The 21,267-nt window shown below is 42.8% G+C and overlaps 1 protein-coding gene across 1 annotated transcript; it reads right to left on the bottom strand.

The window, feature by feature from the left end:
* Window positions 1-9,697: 9,697 nt before the first annotated feature.
* Window positions 9,698-21,031, bottom strand: LOC120064563 (prostacyclin synthase-like). The gene is made up of 10 exons (XM_039015153.1): window positions 20,932-21,031; window positions 20,078-20,201; window positions 19,705-19,880; window positions 18,693-18,842; window positions 17,042-17,169; window positions 14,438-14,619; window positions 11,872-12,025; window positions 11,070-11,251; window positions 10,422-10,573; window positions 9,698-10,044 (listed from the first exon to the last, which is right to left on the bottom strand). The coding sequence occupies exons 1-10, from the start codon at window positions 21,000-21,002 to the stop codon at window positions 9,894-9,896; spliced, it is 1,470 nt and encodes a 489-aa protein (XP_038871081.1). The 5' UTR covers window positions 21,003-21,031; the 3' UTR covers window positions 9,698-9,893.
* Between the last annotated feature and the right edge of the window lie 236 nt (window positions 21,032-21,267).

Below are 21,267 nucleotides of genomic sequence, written 5' to 3'. Positions count from 1 at the left end.
TCTCATTCAAGACGTTCGGCCACTTGAAATTGAATAATGTCCAAAACTATAGTGTCAGACAGGTCCAGAAGACACGATCCTACATTAGGGTCTGTTCTCCCCCATTCCTGTGGCTGCGAAAAGAGGAACAGAGGAACATCAGTGGTCACTATATCAAATGACCATCGAATATGATAACCTACAGACCTGATAGAGAACGTTTCTCACACAATGTCAGGTGGTTTATCCATTCATTAGAGAACCAAACAGACAATTGAATCAGCTTTAAGATGCACAGCCGTTTTCCTAGCTGATGAGTGAGCAGAGTGAGGGAAGCCAATGATTAAATCGGCTCTACTCGCGAGCGCTGTCTAGTGCTGAAAATACCTAAAACTGTCAATACAGAAAACCATCAAATTTCCCCGCTGTGCGCTGTCCCTAAACTTCGGCGCTGAAATCATTTAATTTCAGCACCACATAAAAGAGCGGGGTTTCACGAGAGCGAGGAAGCTGCGACCTGACATTTGAAGGTGTTCTTGAACTCAGCTCACTAAAGAGATCCAGTATTAGCCCTACTAACACAGATAAGCAGGGGAGTTCAGACTCAGCGAAAACTAAATTAGGCCTACTCTGCAAACAATGCAAATTATTATCTTGACCAAGTTTTCTATTTAATTTGAGCAAATAACGAAGGTTATCATAAACAAATTTTACATTATGTATATTTTGTAAATTTCACAACATTTAAATCACACCAAAGTTTTGAAATGTAATTAGCGCAATAAGATCCTTCCATGTAGCTTACATAACCTACAATAATTTGCGCAAAACAGACTCGACATTAATGTGATAACTAACCAGTGTTTTGTGAGAAAATATCTGAGTTTTAATGAAGAGAATTCTAAGCATTGCTCGGTTAGGCTTTGGCTAAAACATTTGGATCAGTCAAATAGTGTGCCCAAAAGTGCATGTAATTCTAAAAAGTAAAATGGTTCACAAAAGCGAAAGAAATTTCCAATCACATTTTGAATTCCTCCAATCGATGGTCTGATCATAACCATGATAGGCCTATAGATGGGTTAGCTACAACATTATGGTAGTCAAAGTGCAACAGATGAAGACGAAAATAATGTCAGATATTATAGTCCTGATACTTACATATGTTACTTTTAGCCTGAGAGTGTAAGAAGAAACATTTCAACATCTTAAAAAAACATTGCGCTGAATTGTTGCTCCGCTCACCGCCTGTCTATTGGAGGCTGTTTATAGAGACATCATCCCCGCAACAGACATGTTTAAAATGGGGTTACACGCGCTGTAAAATCTCAGGTCGAACCAGTGTCCTGCTCTTCCCTTACGGAACGGATCAACAAGTATGATGTGAATGCACCGATTCCTCTATACCTGGTTGCTGAGTTGTGTGCTTGTACCGTGCGTGGCGGGATACGCTCCAGCGGGGTTCTGCAGGGGCTGATTTCGCCGAGGTTGCGCTCCTCCAACCAGAAGCTGCACTGCCGGGGGGATGCAGCTTAAACCCATTCGTTATCAAAGGGGCTGCGCTTGCACATCCTCTACAACCCAGAGTCTTCCAAAAGCCAGTAAACACAAAACAATCATGAGGTAATAGAATTACTACATAAATAGGTAACCTTCAGGCTTCAGCTGCAATGATTTATTGTAAAGCGCAGCTAGGGCTATAGGGTGATGAGAAATTACGCAGTTGCTCTCTCTTTGTGCCCCACTCTTTGCGACATGGAACAACAGTGTGCACTAGAGTATAATTTAAAAAAAACGATGTTTACAGTCTTGGCAGGGCACAGTTGTTTTGGTCTCCCCTGCAGTGGGCATGATCAATGGCCCACATATACACAATGACACAAAACCATAAAGACTACAAATCAAGTAGCAATCACTGGGTTCAGCACTATTGTGCGCAATAGAGAACAGGTGTTTGTAAGTTTCCATCCAATTGGCAAACGATTTTCATGCTAATATTCTAAAATGCGCATAAAAACAATATGCGCATTTTTTCACCATAGGTGTGTGTCCTTCAAATTGACTTGTTCCGGATAAAAGGCTTTTTTTGTGGTTACATTCCCATGTACCGAATAAAAAATACAAGTTAAATCGGTTTCGATCGCATTTTGAACTCTACAGATGGTTTGCCACAAAAAAGGTTGCAGTATATGTGCCCACTCTGGTATTGGCAAGTGCGCTCTAGCCCACAGCTTGAAGATGCATTGCGGATATAACCTACATGATGAGATTATTCGGTATGGATCGAAATTTACAGAATGGTCACATGGAAGAAAATAGGGGAGTGTCATGCTTTTTCAATTTCAGTCAAGGGGAGGGTTTAGTATGTTTTAAATCTAGTCCAGGGGAGGGTCATATAATTTGTAATTTATGAAATGTCAATATTTCTTAATGTTTTAGAATTAGTTGTTTAATTAGGCTATATCAGTGGCGATTTTAGCATGTGAATATTGGTGGGGCAAACATAAAACATTTGTTTTAGATGCATGCCAGCAAAGCCACTAAACAACACAACATTAATTGCACTATAAAGGTGGCCCACAAATTGTTAGAGCTTACATAAAGCTGTCCCAACATCAGTCCCAACATCAGTCCCAACAGCTTCCCACTGCTAGACCTGGCTATCAGCAGAGCCTTGTCTGGCAGTGAAACAGTTAGTTCAGCCTCATTTACTGCCTTTAAAAAAAAACATAGCTGATATGGCTGACTTGCTTCAACAAATGTTGTTTCAACTGACAATTGAGATGTACAAACTATGGCATAAGGGGAAGACAAGCGAATAAAAGGCAATCCTTAATTTTGATTAAGACATTAATGAGCGAGCTAGGAGAGACTAGTCAATACAACTATTTGTTTAGCACTTTTGAAATGTACAGGATAGAATTCAGAACATGGGCACCTCTTACAGTATTCTCCCTGTACACCAAAACAGAACCATGGGATAAATAAAGGGGGCATATAAGCAGACGATGAAAGCTCAATATTTGATGATGACATTTCTCTCAAACAGGGCTATAGGCTACATGTGCACCACTAAGTCAGAACAGCAGGCTAAATTATGAGGGTGAGGCGCATGGGCTACTAACAACTTACTACACAACATACACATAGTATTACTTTCTTAGCTACAGTATACATATCTCCCTGGCATATTACATAATTTATGCAGCAGCATACAATACATTTTTGGACTCACCGTGATGTGGTGGGCACATTTTGTCATCAAAGTCTGTCATTCTCTGGATTTATGGTGCTTTCAAGACAACTGGGAACTCTGAAAAAAACAAGGTTGAATCATGACGTCAGTAATCTTCAGGTCGGAGCTCTAGAAAGAGGCCTGAGTTCCCGACTTGGTATTTCTAGTTGGATGACCGTTCAAAACATATTTTCCCAGTCGGAACACACTGAAGTCTGAGATTTCCCAGCTCTGAGTTTCCAGTTGTTTTGAACGTGGCAGAAGTCATGCTGGATTGACAGCATGGCCAATGTTGAATGTTTATCCTTTTAAGCTTGGAAAAAAGACCCTTAAACCCAGACTTGGACCACACACCCACTCCACTGAATAGCATTGGTTTGCATTGCTTTGCAATGCTTGCAGTTAGCCACTGATTCCTTCCAAGCCACTCATTTTGGAATTTGCAATTTCCGACTTGTTGTGTAATGTTTATGTCCAATGGCCAATCATCACCAATATGTTTTATCTATAATTTCTCTTCATATGACAAGGATCGAAAAAGATTTGCCAGTAGATTGTCGACTTGATTCATGATGATGACTGCTGGCTTGCTAGCTAAGATTTTGAAAGTATGATGTTGACATGAACAGTCCAATCAAAGCGGTAGATATAATGTGATTTGATAATTTTATGTGTGGCCAATGACCTTGAGCCTTCTTGGATGGGCACTTCTTTAATTTTCTCCCCAATTTCGATCTTGTTTCATCGCTGCAACTCCACAACGGGCTCGGGAGAGGCAAAGGTTGAGTCATGCGTCCTCCAAAACATGACCCGCCAAACCGCGCTTCTTAACACCCGCCCGCTTAACCTGGAAGCCAGCTGCACCAATGTGTCAGAGGAAACATCGTTCAACTGACGACCATGGTCAGCCTGCAGGCGCACGGCCCGCCACAAGGAGTCGCTAGAGTGCAATGAGCCAAGCAAAGACCCCCCGACCAAACCCTCCCCTAACCCAGATGATGCTGGGCCAATTGTGCGCCACCCTATGGGACCTCTGGCCAATTGTAACACAGCTTGGGATGGGACCCGAGTCTGTAGTGACGCCTTGCCTTAGACCGCTGCGCCACTCGGGAGGCCCGGATGGGCACTTCTAATGTAGCTCTAAGGCAGCACCCTAGGGGCTTGAATTTCCGAGCTCTCCCCGTAGATTTTGCGGTGACGTAGTGTCCCCATGAGTGACAGAACACTGAGCCAATCACAGCACAACTAGAGAACTGTCACGCCCTGACCATAGAGAGCCTTTTTATTCTCTATTTTGGTTAGGTCAGGGTGTGACTAGGGGGGGGGGGGGGGGGGGTGTTCCTATCTAGGTTGTTTATTTCTATGTTGGCCTGGTATGGTTCCCAATCAGAGGCAGCTGTTTTGTCGTTGTCTCTGATTGGGGATCATATTTAGGCAGCCATTTCCCCACTGGGATCTTGTTTTTGTGTTGTTGCCTGTGAGCACTCCAGAACGTCACGTTTCGTTTGTTCTTTATTGTTTTTGTGCGTTTCATTGAATAAACATGTGGAACACATATCGTGCTGCGCTTTGGTCCGAGTATGCTTACGACGATCGTGACAGGAGATCCCACCACAACAGGACCAAGCAGCGTGCCCAGGAGGAGAAGGTATCCCGGGTGGCGCAGTGGTCTAGGGCACTGCATCGCAGTGCTAGCTGCGCCACCAGAGTCTCTGGGTTCGCGCCCAGGCTCTGTCGCAGCCGGCCGCAACCGGGAGGTCCGTGGGGCGACGCACAATTGGCATAGCGTCGTCCGGGTTAGGGAGGGTTTGGCCGGTAGGGATATCCTTGTCTCAGTATGTAAAATGTAAAAAAAAAAAAAAAATGTATGCACTCTACTGTAAGTCGCTCTGGATAAGAGCGTCTGCTAAATGACTAAAATGTAAAATGTAAAATGTATCCTGGACTTGGGAGGAGATCTTGGATGGGAAGGGATCCTGGACTTGGGAGGAAATCCTGGCAGGACAGGATAGGCTTCCTTGGCGGCAGACGCAAGGAGAGAAGGGAGGACAGCGACCAAACATGGGGGGGCACATGGGGTGGTCGGCGGAGCCGAGGAGTGAACCAGAGCCAGTCTGGGAGAAGAGGGAGAAATTGGAGGAGAGTGAACGGAGAGAGTCAGAGACCATTAGTGAGTTGATGGAGAAATTGGAGGAGAGAGAAATGAGAGGGTTGTTGTGTTGGTGTATGATGCACGACATTCGCCCTAAGGAGCGTGTTATCAGTCTGATGCCACCTGAGTCAGCTCTCCGTACTCGCTCTGAGGAGCGTGCTATCAGTCTGGTAAAATCTGTGCCTGCTCCACGCACCAGGTCGAGTGATTGTGGAGGCCAAGTCATCTGATGCAGCATTCCATGACTCTCCTTCTTGGTCAAATAGCCCTTACACAGCCTGGAGGTGTGCTTTGGGTCATTGTCCTGTTGAAAAACAAATGGTAGTCCCTCTAAGCACAAACCAGATGGGATGGCGTATTGCTGCAGAATGCTGTGGTAGCCATGCTGGTTAAGTGTGCCTTGAATTCTAAATAAATCACACACAGTGTCACCAGCAAAGCATGCCGACACATCACACCTCCTCCTCCATGCTTCACGGTGGGAACGACACATGCGGAGATCATCCGTTCACCGACTCTGCGTCTTACAAAGACACGGCGGTTGGAACCAAAAATCTCACATTTGGACTCATCAGACCAAAGGACAGATTTCAACTGGTCTAATGTCCATTGCGTTTGTTTCTTGGCCCAAGCAAGTCTCTTCATCTTATTGGTGTCCTTTAGTAGTGGTTTATTTCCAGCAATTCGACCATGAAGGCTTGATTCATGAGGTCTCCTCTGAACAGTTGATGTTGAGATGTGTCTCTTACTTTAATTCTGTGAAGCATTTATTTGGGCTGCAATTTCTGAGGCTGGTAACTCTAATGAACTTATACCCTGCAGCAGAGGTAACTCTGGGTCTTCCTTTCCTGTGGCGATCCTCATGAGAGCCAGTTTCATCATAGTGCTTGATGGTTTTTGCAACTGCACTTGAAGAAACTTTTGAAGTTCTTGAAATTTTCCGGATTGACTAACCTTCATGTCTTAAAGTAATGATGGACTGTCGTTTCTCTTTGCTTATTTGAGCTGTTCTTGCCATAATATGAACTTGGTCTTTTACCAAATAAGGCTATCTTCTGTATACCACCCTACCTTGTCACAACACAACTGATAGGCTCAAACACATTTCTAAAAGGAAAGAAATTCCACAAATGTACGTTTAACAAGGCACATCTGTTAATTGAAATGCATTCCAGGTGACTACCTAATGAAGCTGGTTGAGAGAATGCCAAGATTGTCCAAGCTGTCAAGGCAAAGGGTTGCTACATTGAAGAATCTCAAATATAAATACATATTTTGATTTGTTTAATACTTTTTTGGTTTTTACATGAATCCATATGTGTTATTTCATAGTGTTGATGTCCTAACTATTATTCTACAATGTAGAAAATTGTAAAAATAAAGAAAAACCCTTGAATGAGTAGGTGTGTCCAAACTTTTGACTGGTACTGCATATGTATTTTTTTTTTTTTACTAAACAGGTGGGGCTCAAAAACGGTGGGGCTCTGACCCACCTGCCTTTAATGACGGGTCGACACTGGGCTATATATCGATGTGTGCCTGATGCTGCCCCTCATTCCTGATTCTCTTCTATGCGCGCAATATCAAGTGGGCCTATAAGCTATTTAGTGTGGTCTCAATCAAATGATCCATAGCCTATAGTCTACGAACTGCATATAGGCGAAGTACAGAGCAAATTTATAAGATAACTGCTGGGATAGTGTACATAAAACCAGGCTGCATTACACACAGCAATACTATTCCAACCCTGTGACCCAGCCTGCTCTGCTCTTGCTGATGGTAAAAAAAAGTGTGTCCTGTCTAACCAATGGCTGTGCTGTGTAGGGCTACGGTGGCAGTTCAGGAGAGTCAAAGGCTTTTTCAGAAAATGTTTTGTTTATTAGGCTTAGTCCTAAAAACGCGCTAACTTGCGCACAGACCAGCCTATAATCTATGTTATGTTCAGTTTTAGAAGGAGAGTGTGGAGATGAGGAAGACCAGAGGTCAACTTTGAGAGCTTTCTACTACTATAATTGATTTGATTAAAAACAATGTTTCTTGGCCATTATGTATTTATCAGAGTTATTGACCTCACAATCAGCCAGATTCGAGTAATTTATATTGTGGTGCTGAAACTTGAAGCAGCAGTCGCGGCACAATGAACCAGAAATGGACAGCTCATGGTGCTGAAAGTAGGCAAATTCGAGTACGCATAATTCATTTAATCGTCTTCATTTGAATTAGACTTTACTAACAACAAGAGGGGTTTGTGTTGTAGCCTATTTCTTCCTATTTAATAAATAATAGGCAGACCTACCTGTTTGATAGACGAAATTAGGAGGCTGCTCTATCCATAGATTTCTCGGTCAATTCCTCAACCCACCAGCCTACCTCCGTGTCAGCGAAGGGCTTTTAAGTTAAAACCAAGACTCGAATTGAGGGGGTATGAGAGGGTACGCTATAGGCCTACCTTTAATTAAAGAAAATGGCAAAAAGCACAGGCGTACCCCTTGTTAGTTTGTGATTTTGAATAAGATTAAACGGATCCGATTACATAAAGCGCTTTGGTCCGAGATCCTTTATGCTAGAAACAAACTGTAAAATACCCGGGAAAGACGTGACTCTGATATGGGGATATGACTCTGATATGGGGATATCAGAGGCTAGACCAAAAATAGACTTTGCTTAGGAAGTAATCTAACTCTGTCACTATCTATGAATTAAGATATTCACTTTCTGTACGATAGAAGATGTTAAACCCAGACAGATTTTAGGGAAACACGTGTGACCTCTCGTTGGGTTAAGCCATGTAACCAGCAGTTAAAGCTTACATTCTGCGTCGGTAGGCCTACTCTGCCTGGGGTGGAAAGGTAGGCCTACTCTGCCTGGGGTGGAAAGGTAGGCCTAGTGTTTGAAAGTACCATGCTTGGATTCCTAATGACGTCTTAGATGTAATTATTTGCAAACAGGGACAGTTTCGTTGCAACTCAATATTACAGTAGGAAGGTGTTCTTAATGTTTGAACACTGTGTATTTTGCTGAAGGGATGGCAAGCCATTTTCATTTCAGAGGTCTGATTTTCTCCATGTAACCCTTATTATAAATAACGTTCACTCCCTTATGAACAAAAGAGCGAGATTATTTACAAAAAAATGGCGGCCAATTTTCATGGGAATACAAAAAAAACTGCATAAAGAAAATATGCACATTTCCCCTACCAGTGGTGTACTTCCACCAAATGGACTTGTGGATAAAAATCACTGCGTGGTGATGTAGAGCACACAAAATGTACCTCTTCGCTTAAGTTTTCATGTACCGAATAAAAACCTAAAGTTAAATGCGTTTCCATCGTATTTTCACCTTTACGGATCGTTCGGTCACAAAAACTGTTGCGCTGAATAGTAAATGTGTGCCTAATATGGTTTTGGCACGTGCGCTCTAGCCAACAGTTGGCAGATACAGCGCAGGTAGGCTAGTCTGCATGAGATTATTATGGATAGTCTAAGAGCAAGAATATTTGTATTTGTCAAATGGCAGTCAAGCATCTATTATCATGTCACTAGAATAAGACCCTAGATATTTATTGAAAAGCAGCATCAATATCACCATGCACTTCCATCACCTTGTGAAGTTCAAGTTATTCAATCCGTACCCTAATAAACTGTATGGTTTCCCGAGTCGTAGTGGGATGACTACACACCCTATCATCGTGCGACTCCAAGTTTACTTCGATATGATAGTTATATCAATATTTGAAGCATAAAGGCGTTACCACCGCCATTTATCGAATAATTAATTTGACACAAAAAGATCCCACCATGTCGAACGAACAAATTATCCGTCTGCATTTTAAAATGTTTTACCGATTATTAGAATTCTATTAATATGTACGATTTTACTCTCTGCCTATGGAAACATGGTTAGTGTGACAAATGTGTGGTTTGATCTGTTTAAAGAGCGCCAGCCGCCCAATTACTCCACCAAATATATAAAGGGAAAGGGGGATACCTAGTCAGTTGTACAACTGAATGCCTTCAACTGAAATGTATCTTCTGCATCTGAATCAGTGCAGGGGAGGGCAGGGGCTGCCTTAATCGACATCCACGTCTTCGGTGCCCGGGGAACAGTGAGTTAGTTCCCTGATGCAATGGACACAACCATCATGGGACTGGGGGGGATTTAGGACACTTTCATCACTGGGATAAGCTCCAAATTGGTGTTTTGTTGTGAAAATGTTTTTACAAATATTTCTAATTAAGGTGGTGCAATAGTTTATATATAATGCACTTTAAACACTTGAAGCTGGTTTTATGGAGCCAGGTTAATCATTGATACAACTTATTTTACAAACAAAATAGTCTAGAACAATTGTTTTTATTATTGTTATGAAGTGACTATTTTAAAGTTAAATATATACATTATAATTAAAGATAAATAACACATTACACTGTACATTTGTGCTGATACAAAAATAGATACAATACATTATATTGACATATGTCATACATTTTTTTAAATTAGCCTAAACTTCACAAACCAGACTTCACGTCTTCAATGTGAATGTCTAGGTTTATATCTGATGGCCAGGTCTCCTTCAGGCTGCAACATTCCAAACCCAAAGCGACTGGTGTTCACCTCTGGCACCTGAGCCTCTGAGTCACACAGCTCCAGTTCCAGATGAGACAGGACCAGGTACACAAACCTGAACACACAGATAAAGACACAACATGTGAGTTATTTTCATAATACATTATAAATGTGCCTAAACTGTAACATTGACCATTGCACACACCAGTTTTTGCAGAATATATTTGTATTTTATTTTGGCATGTTCTATTTGCATAGCAGTGAAATTCATGTCATTGTAACCCAATCTTGCATAGACACCTGGAGAAGCCTGTGCAGTAAAAGACAGCTGCTAAGCCTTCCCTCTTCCTATAATGGAATTTGCTGTGAGGTGAGCTAATCAATCCCAGAATTAAGTCTGTCCTTGATTCTGGTGAAGTGGGGACCTCTGACTCCCTCTGACCTCCTCTGCCCTCCCCCTAAGACCCACAAGGAACACGCAGAGATACTCACTGTCTGATGGAGCTGATGGCAAAGCGTTTGCCCACACAGCCATTGGTGCCTGCGCCCCATGGCATGGTGTAGTACTTGAGCCGTCTGCCTCCTTTAAAGAAGTCCTTCTTCACAGATCCGTCCTTGTTGAGGAAGCGTTCATACTTGAATCTCTATGACAGGAAACGCAGGAAGGTAAAGCAGTGAACCCAGCTCATACTGACAAATGATGATCACACATGACTGTTCCCCCACGCTTCCTGCTGCACACAGCCATATCATATCAGATGGCAATAATAGCCTGTTACTACCCAATCATTTACTACAATTTCCGTGTGTATTCCACTAACTGGCTGGTACTGTAGGGTGAAGGACAAAGCAATGATTCAGCTGTGTAACAAGCTAACTCCCTTCCCACTCCTATTTCTGTTTGTGTTCAAGTGCCTTACAATGTTCTAGGTTCAACCCCTCTCTCTGTATCTTGGGTAATCCAGGGGCACTTTAGAAACTGTGTAGGTGTGCTTCCTCCTTACGTAAAAAAATGTCAATACTTATTACTGTACCTTATCTTTAACCTGTGTTACACAGATGGATTTGAAACTATACTTTATTGTCCATTATTAGGGAGCTATTATTTGTTCATGTGTGAGAGGCAACTAACATCCATACCTGTGGTTCCTGGTGGATCTCAGGGTCCATCTGAGGGCTAATGAAGGGGAACAGACACACTCTGTCCCCCCTCCTGAGCTGGTACTCCTGCCCATTGGCCATTTGCAGGGTCTTTTCCTGCACTACCTCTCTGGTGATGAACGGGGCAGCACTGAGCCTCAGAGTCTCCTCTAAGGCACTGTCTGGGATAGAGTAGACAAAGAAAAGAAGACGATGAACACTAATGTACACAGACTCATTAAGCATACAGATCTTATGTCCTTGTAATAGATTCGCTAAGGTCATTCTTATTTGAGGAGTCCCTTAAGAATAGTTATGAATAGACTTGCCTAGTTAAATAAAGGTTAAATACATTTTTAAACTTTAAAAATGGCTAAAGGCAGGTTTCTATCTTCAGGTAGGTGGCACTTTCCTTATGTGCTCATTATTTGCACCAGAGGTTAGAGCACCTGTTGATGGTGACATGGGAGCCATTAGATCATTGAGAGCAACCTTCAGGGCCTGAGCAGGTGGATCTGCCCTGGTCCTTTAGTCATTGAGCTCATTAGGGTCTCAGGCAAAGACTACTGTATGTGTGGCCACTTGCCTGGGAACAGTGTGTGTGTGTGTGTGTGTGTGTGTGTGTGTGTGTGTGTGTGTGTGTGTGTGTGTATATATATATATGTGTGTGTTTCTCTTCAACTGCCCTCTCACCTCTCCCCCCACCCTCTTTTCTCTCTACTCTGTTCATTAGGGTACATTTGCCCATAGGGATGAAGCTCCTTGTCTTTGTGCATATACCCAGTAAACAAGAAACACTCACCAAACACAGGTGTGTGCTGCAGCCTGTCCAGTAGGGGACACTGTGCCGAGTCCTGCTCGGAGATGCTGCTGAACTCTCTTCTCACCGCCCTCATAGCCTCAGGGTTTGTCAACAGGAAACCTAACAGCCAGAATGCAGCAGGTCCAACGTTACCCTGGCAACAAATGAAGGTTGACATGAAGGCAATGACACAGCGAGTTCCCTTTCAGATGGTTCTCACAGTGAGACTGTGCAGGTAGCAATTATGTAACTGGAGAAGAGAACATTACACATCACATGCCAGCTCTTACTATTTTCTCTCATAGGGGAAACCATCACTTGTTAATATAGTTAAATCACAAGGCCTAATGAATTAGACTGGTTCCTTTCCTGTGTCTATGATAGACAACCATGTTATGGCTACTGTCAGAGAGTAAGTGCTGTAATGGTTACTATAAAAGCAAAGCCATTAGACACCAAAGAGACTCAATATGGAGTGTTCGGTGCACACTGGGCTGTCCTGGCCATCTGTCTGTGTTTGTACATGAGTGGAAAGACCACTGAATTTACATCGACTCCAGACTAAACAATGTTCGCCATGTATAGTGCTGAGCGATTAGTGCTTTTTGAGGTCGGTTCGGTTTTGGTTCGATCATGGAAAAAAATAATCATGTTTTTTTCAATTTTTGGGGGGGACATTACATACACTATGCATTTTGTGGGTTTAAAGCTGTAACACAGAATTAAATAATTAATAAAAGTCCCATGATGGTGGTGACTGCCCATTATTGCTTATCACTAATTAACTATCATTTATTTACATTACTTTAACAAAATATTTGTTTTATTTGATTATTTCATTCCACGTCATCCTCTCATATAGAGCGGCTGCCAACGCGGTCTGACAAAATCACTATTTTAGTCATTCTTCAAAAGGAAATTAGGCATACTTTTAGGACTGCTGAATGCCAACTATCAATCACTTAGCACTCCGCTTTCTATCCCTCTAGATAGAACGTTCTCAGTCTCTTGTGTCTTGCTCTGCACAGACCGGACAAGTTTAAGCAGGTGCGTAATGGATTATGGTCATTGTAGTTTTTTACCACTACAACTCCATCGCACAGTCCAAGCTTGATCTGATTTATCCCTACAGAAACTGTACATCGAGCTCACAGAAAAAAACAAAGGAAATGGAATTCAAAAAATTGAACCGACGTCAGCCAATTAGTTGTAAAAAAAAATATATTTAGAAAAATACATTTTGGTTAATCTCTCAGCACTAGCCATGTAATATGCTGCACTACACACTATCCAGGAATTACATACAATATAATACACACATTATTTTTTGTGGTAACACCTTATGTTCTTCACTACATTCTTAGGGGAACTGAAAAATTACAATCAAGAGTTGCATGATGATGGTAGATCATGTGGCTGTGTGAAATTGTAGATGCAGTTATCAGTGCTCAATGGGTGAAGTAATACGTCTAAGCAGCAGGGTTGGGGTAATTTCATTTGAATTCCAGTCAATTCAGAAAGTAAACCAAATTCCAATTCTGAATGTTCTTCATTGAAAAGCATTGAAGACAATTGGAATTTCAGTGTACCTTTTGAACTGACTGGAATTTAAATGGAATTAACCCCAACCATGCTAAGCAGGAGCTGAGTACTCAGAGTGTACTCAGAATGTTCTTGGTATCATAGTGTGTACTTTTGCCATCTTGGGATTCCCCAAAAAGTATCTGTTTAGCTGGAGTCAGACCCTTTTATATAAAGGACATAAACGGGTTACTAGTGCACTCTTGTGGTAAAGATGCATATTACACTCATTACCATGTTTAATTAGGGAAGTCCTTGTTAGAGCAGGAGGAGCAGACAACAGTAGCTCTGTAACAACAATTCTAGCAGCAAAGAGAGCTTGAGAACCTCCCACTGAGGCCATGTTTAGTTGGAGCCCACAGGGACTTGCAGTAGTCTAACATAGGGACAGGATGTCTGTCCCCTCCAAGATAACACTAAAATAAGGTCTAACAGTTCTAGGGGTTTTCCATACACTCCAGTGGTTGAGAATACAGCATTAGTATTCATCTTAAAGAACTGAATGTGCTAGTATTTATTTCTAGTCTTTCAAAAATAATCACTAATCACAAAAGTATTCTATAGTGGTTGGACAAAGCATAAGGTGTGGTTGACAAACAGGTACAGTATAATCAGAATTTGAGAGGCACACCGTGTGGGTAGCTGAATTTCACAAAGGGTAACATCCTTAACCAGTCGAGTCTAGCATCTGACATTGGCATGCGAGTGTCTTTGTATTGGAAAATGTTCATGTTTAAGATGGCTGCTAGCCAGGAGGGCATGCTGCTGTATTACTAGGTATCATTGTTGGCCCACCTCCAAAAAGCTATTGAATAGAAAGGAATTTTTCTATGGGTGCAATGGAACAACAGGGATTTTCACCAATCGTTCACAAGACCTATTCAGAACAGCTTTAAATAGCTGGGCAGCCCTTGCTTTGTGACAATGACAGGCCACTACTCCTCTTAGGGAGGTGAGGTGAGATGTGGGAGTGCCTATGACTCACCTGTGTGGCCCACAGCTGCAGCAGCAGGGCTCTCCTCTGAGTTTCCTCGTCAGCTCCCTCTTCCTGCAAAAGGTGCCTGTAGTCTCTCAGCCAGGGGCTGGACCCGGAGCCCTCTCCCAGCCCCGCCGGGGCCAACAACTCCCACAGACGCCCCCTTACACTCTGGGCGGTCCGCTTCTCCTCTGACACACACACACAGACAGGAACACACAGGCAGGTGAGTCAAGAGTAAACACAGACACACATTGGTAAAACAGATGAGATCAGACTGAGCTAATTTGATTAGTGAGTCAAGTGTCGATAGAGAGATACAGGTGACATAATCCTGAAAACAGAGACGGGTGGGAGAGGTGTGTAACATGAACATGGGAAACACGAAGAGTGAGTTATAGGTGTGACATGCAAGATAAGACAGATGAACAAATATGCCATTTCAATAGAAAGAGGTGACATCAGTGACACGAAACAGGAGATATGTGGGAGTAACCCGGGAGGTACAAACAAATATAGTATGTATAGTTAGAGAACAGTAAGATCAGATATAAGGAGGTGAAAAGGACAGGTGACAGTGAGAGGGTGAGAGGACAGACAGGTGTGTCAGGTGACATCAGATAGAGCCTGTAGATGAAGCAGGTGTATGACTGAGAAGAAATGACATAGGGACCATGAGTAATTAAGCCAATTGGAGTCGGAAATGAGATTCAAACATATGACCCGCTTAGATAAAGTAATTCACTGCAGTGACCGCACCATGGCAAGCAAGAAACAAACTAAAACCCTTTTACTGATGAGGTCACCACAGTGAGTCCATACAATGACAAATATGACAAATCACAAACAGCCAGCCGACTCAATGATATGTATAAAAATCTGAGTCATAAAGTGATCGGGGATATTACAGATTGAATTATTCCTCTATTCAGTCTTTATAATAAACTCAGCAAAAGACGAAATGTCCTCTCACTGTCAACTGCGTTGATTTTCAGCAAACTTAACATGTGTAAATATTTGTATGAACATAACAAGATTCAACAACTGAGACATAAACTGAACAAGTTCCACTGACATGTGACGAACAGAATGTTAATAATGTGTCCCTGAACAAAGGGGGGGGGTCAAAATCAAAAGTAACAGTCAGTATCTGGTGTGGCCACCAGCTGCATTAAGTACTGCAGTGCATCTCCTCCTCATAGACTGCACCAGATTTGCCAGTTATTGCTGTGAGATGTTACCCCACTCTTCAACCAAGGCACCTGCAAGTTCCCGGACATTTCTGGGGGGAATGGCCCGAGCCCTCACCCTCTGATCCAACAGGTCCCAGACGTGCTCAATGGTATTGAGATCCGGGCTCTTCGCTGGCCATGGCAGAACACTGACATTCCTGTCTTTCAGGAAATCACGCACAGAATGAGCAGTAGGGCTGGTGGCATTGTCATGCTGGAGGGTCATGTCAGGATGAGCCTGCAGGAAGGGTACCACATGAGGGAGGAGGATATCTTCCCTGTAACACACAGTGTTGAGATTGCCTACAATGACAACAAGCTCAATCCGATGATACTGTGACACACCGCCCCAGACCATGACGGACCCTCCACCTCCAAAATTGATCCCGCTCCAGAGTACAGGCCTCGGTGTAACGCTCATTCCTTCAACGATAAACGCAAATCCGACCATCACCCCTGGTGAGACGAAACCGCGACTCATCAGTGAAGAGCACTTTTTGCCAGTCCTGTCTGGTCCAGCAACGGTGGGTTTGTGCTCATAGGCGACGTTGTTGCCGGTGATGTCTGTTGAGGACCTGCCTTACAACAGGCCAACAAGCCCTTAGTCCAGCCTCTCTCAGCCTATTGCGGACAGTCTGAGCACTGATGGAGGGATTGTGCGTTCCTGGTGTAACTCGGGCAGTTGTTGTTGCCATCCTGTACCTGTCCCGCAGGTGTGATGTTTGGATGTACCGATCCTGTGCAGGTGTTGTTACACGTGGTCTGCCACTGCGAGGACGATCAGCTGTCCATCCTGTCTCCCTGTAGCGCTGTCTTAGGCATCTTACAGCACAGACATTGCAATTTATTGCCCTGGCCACATCTGCAGTCCTCATGCCTCCTTGCAGCATGACTAAGGCACGTTCACGCAGATGAGCAGGGACCCTGGGCATCTTTCTTTTGGTGTTTTTCAGAGTCAGTAGAAAGGCCTCTTTAGAGTCCTAAGTTTTCATAACTGTGACCTTAATTGCCTACCATCTGTTAGTGTCTTAACGACCGTTCCACAGGTGCATGTTCATTCATTGTTTATGGTTCATTGAACAAGCATGGGAAACAGTGTTTAAGCCCTTTACAATGAAGATCTGTGAAGTTATTTGGATTTTTACGAGTTATCTTTGAAAGACAGGGTCCTGAAAAAGGGACGTATCTTTTTTTTGCTGAGTTTACATTAGGGTAAAACAATCAAACTATAACACCACATCCAAACTGAATTAAGCCCTAAGATCGGACACACCAATTTTTTTGATCAACTCCCACACCCAGCTGCCACTGTACCTTTACACAAATGTAAAACCTTGTGGCTCACAATGTTTCTTTCAGAGACCATGTTTCATGTAGTCACCTGGTTTCAGTGTGGTCCTGGCCATTTTGGTCAGGAGGTTGTCAAACTTCCGGTACTCCTCATAGACGTCAGTGGGGTCTGTTCTGTTGTTGTTCTGCTCCCCTCCAAAAAGTGTGAGGTACCCTGCCCTGAGAGAGAGAGAGAGTGGGATGGTGAGTATGTGGTTGTAGAGTGGCATGTTGAAAAAAACATTTGGTTGCTAGTAGCAGTTAAGCTTAGGAAAACATGTAATTGAGTGATCATTAAATTGATTGAAGATGTTGCCTTAAAGATGGAATAAACAGCGCCATGGCTCTGCCACCACCGTTGTTATTGTTTTTGTTGCCCAGCTGAGGAGATGTCGCGTAGCATGGTAGAAATAATTGCAGTACATAATAGTGTGCTCTTCTATCTCCCGTGCAATTATGTCAGAGGGGGAAAAACTGTTCGTTGTTTGCAGTAACTTCTTTGTTCTTTGTATTTAAAACAGGCATGGCAGTTTCACCATTAAGCATTTCAGTTTTAAGTGATTGTTAAGAACCATTTCCGATCGATGGAGGAATACCTTGCCCACAGTGGCGTCCTCCAACTGAAGGTCAACAGGAACACTTCCTGTGTCACACCGGCCACTGCCCACCCACCTAAACTGTTCACAGTGTGGGGTATTACTAGTATAAACCTCCTATTTAGTATAAATCTTCCTCATCCTAGATTACTTCACAGCGGGGTTTTTCAAATGTTTTGGGGTCAGGGACCCCTTTTGTGATAGTAAATTCATCAGGAACCCCGACATAATTAGAACACAGCTCGAGTGATATAATAATAGCATACAAGGACTTCTACCAAGTCTCGGTCCCTGGGAAGGAACATTAGAAAGGCACACCTCTTGGCATTGGAGAGAAAATGAAGCAGTTTTAAAAGTAATATTCTGCAATTTACACATAATGCCATTTCTTTTAAAAGCTTACATTACAGTGCATTTATGTTAACAAAACATTTTTGGGAAATACAAGAAGTATCCAGTTGAAAAATGTATAATTGGTGGAGTACTGTGAATACCAATATCACTGTGAGCCTCACAGGCCCATGTTGCCCAGGCTTTAGAACATACTTTAACTTGTAGATTACAATTATTTTGGCAAAGGGATATATTAATCTGTTGTTGTTAGTAATATTAATAAAAAATACAACTTAATTCATGTTATATTTTGAGATCTGCCTGTGGACCCCATGCAGTACGGCCGCAGACCCCACTTTGAGAACCCCTGCTTCACGGTGTCTGACCTATTAAGTAATGATGTTGCCTAATGCTAACAGAAGTCATGACTAAATCATCTGGTCCCCATTAGGATGCTGAATGTTTAAATGACCATCTCAAACATCTCTGGCAACACTATAAATAAAAACCCTTTTAAAGTGTGTAGCCGGGGGAGTTCTACAGGAAGGGCAGCCTGAAAGAGGAATTTCATGAGTGGCACTGCTCTTTCTTTTCATTAGATGCCTCTTATGTGTCACTAAACATTCTTACTGGTGTATTTACAAACAAGTGGCTTGTGGAACGGGCTGGTAAGTAAACTGTTTATCCCAGGCGTTTGACGTAGGCCCTTGGGGACGCGTGGGTGAATGAGTAAGTGAAGAAGGGAAGGAGGTATAGGAACTCTTCCGTTCGTACCTGAAGAGAAGACTGTAACAGAAGCTGAAGAGCCCGTCCGTGTTCCAGTCGGTCTGGTTGTGACAGGGCCTCTGGGCTTGCAGCAGCAGGGACTGGAGGTGGCAGTGCATGGTGCTGCTCAGGCAGGATAGGCTCCCGCCCTCAAAGTGCCTGAGGGTGCAAAGGTTTAAGGTCAAGAGAAAGGAATGTTCGTCATATATGATGTCACCAAGGCCAAACCTGTAATTCACTTTTACCTAATTGTGTCCTAGACTAGCATTCTAGGTGTTTATTATTGGTCGCTTTGGCTCGGACAATGCTTATTTAGTTAAGTAATGGCACTGTGAAGACAGGTGTAGTATCACGCCTCTATGGAATAACACCATAACCATAGGTGTTGCCTGTGGAAATACTGTAACTGATCAGTCTGAACTATAAACTGGGGGCTGGAGGATATGTCAGTGCAGTACACCTGTGTGGCAGGGTACAAAATGCTGCTCTGTAGATTCAACATCCATTACAGAGAGCTTGACATCTATGCTATATAAAGCCAGAAGAAAAGCACTGCAACCTACACAACGGCCTAGATATTCTGCAAGACAATATGACTGTGAGAGACTGAGATAGTTCCACAACAGTGCCAATCAACAGAATGGTGGGAGGTGAGTGCATTTGCTCCACACTCTGACACAGTATGCCTTTATAAACCATAACATGAGGCTAATCAGGCCATGGTGATGGTAGTGATATCTGTGATGGTCGATGTGGTAATCCCTGGTCCCAGGCACCTCTCGGTCTCAGGGAGTGAAACTTTTGAGTTAGACTACGGTGGAGCCAGGAAGCAACATCACACACACAGAGAGTAGCATATTATACCTGTGTAAGGATCCAGTTATTGGCTGGACAATGCTGTCCTTAATCGTTTATATGTCAAAACTTTAATTTGTCATTCTCTGACCGTATCAATGGGCACGTACAGCTGTTTTTGGGCTGACCACACAGAAAGGAGTGTGTGATAAGGATAGGGACGTACTGTTTTGTTAGGGCCTTCTCTACAGTAGGGTTGTGATGGGGGAGCCGCAGGCTGAATATTCTGTCCATGAGAACCTGTGCGTAGCGTGTGAAGTCTAGGGACACAGAGTCCTCTATCACAGCATCATAAGAGCTGGGGTCCAGTAGCACTGTCACATAGCGCCCAGCCACACGCACCTACACACACACACACACACACACACACACACAAAATCAAAAAGTGGAACACACCAACACACTCATCATGAATGGTGAGGAATTTACATCTACTATAGATGTATCCATGGATTTAGGCAAGAACAGATGATCAGGTTCAGGTACATACATATTAGGTAGATGATGTTGAGAAAAGTTTTTCATATCACCACTCTTACCGTGAAGATATCGCCATGCTTCACCTTCATACGGTTTAGAAACTTGGCAGCATCTCTTCCAAACTCAAGGGCGTGGCCTAACCATGGAATAACTCCTTTGTCTAAAGGTGGCTCTTTCTCTGACCTGTATAGAAAGAAAACCCATGTAACTTTGAACAGCTAATATTCAAACCTATATATTTGTTCATACCAAAGTTACTGATTACACAGATGTTGTCTGTAGATATAGTAACTGTATCCGAAATCAATTGACTATTCAATATTCACATGCCTGGCTCTTATCAGTACATTGTGTGACACAGCTATGAGTAAAATAGATACAGTTTAGCCAATAAGTTTTAAAGCCGGAACACTCCCAATAACATTTATAATAGAATGAGCCCATCAATTTATCCAGCGATATAGCAGTAAGCAAGGATGAAAACAGATGTGACTTTATGATCTTTGAGACACACAAGTTGACATTTAAGACTGGCCAGTGAAAATAGTCCTTAATAGCACTTGGTTTTTGGTTAATCTCGGGATTATTTCAACCTTCCCTCTCAAAAAGGATTGACAGGCGACAACTCATGTAACTCATCTACTGCTCAATACAACTATGATATTATTAAGATGTATTTGGATTACTTTAGGTTTATGGTAAATACAACTTTATGCTGGGTTAGTTTATGCTAGGTAGGCAATACACCTATTAGATAAGTAGGCTAGTGTGCTAAACAAATATGTGCACAGGTGAAAACAAGTTCGAAATGCCCACAATATAATACAGAACGCATGCATGCCTTATTCAATGTATGCAGTGCAAGCATTGACATTAGCCTAATAGAACATTCATTTTAGAAAAGGGTACTCACCTGGAGCGTTTCGAAACAAGTACGAATAAGAGAAGAATGCCCTGGACAAGCAAAAGTATCGTCCAAATCATAGCGCAATTTCTATAAAGATGTACATGCACGTTGGTGCGCAGCAGTGAATATATGTGAATAATTTAAGACTACAGGCTTGATCAGATATAGTGCTATTTATTTTGTCATCCGATGACGGCGTTGCAGGGTGTACCCTGACGTCATATGACCTCATCCATCTTCCTATTTGCACGAGTTCACGTAGGACCTATGACTAGGGAGTGGATTCATTCCGTATCGCCGGAGATCCGTGTTAAAATGTCAAGGTAATTTCACGATTGCACC

Source organism: Salvelinus namaycush, chromosome 20 (genome assembly GCF_016432855.1).
Source record: "Salvelinus namaycush isolate Seneca chromosome 20, SaNama_1.0, whole genome shotgun sequence".
Lineage (NCBI taxonomy): Eukaryota > Metazoa > Chordata > Actinopteri > Salmoniformes > Salmonidae > Salvelinus > Salvelinus namaycush.
The sequence above is the reverse complement of the archived record's forward strand: the minus strand, read 5'-3'. Positions and strand labels throughout refer to the sequence as shown.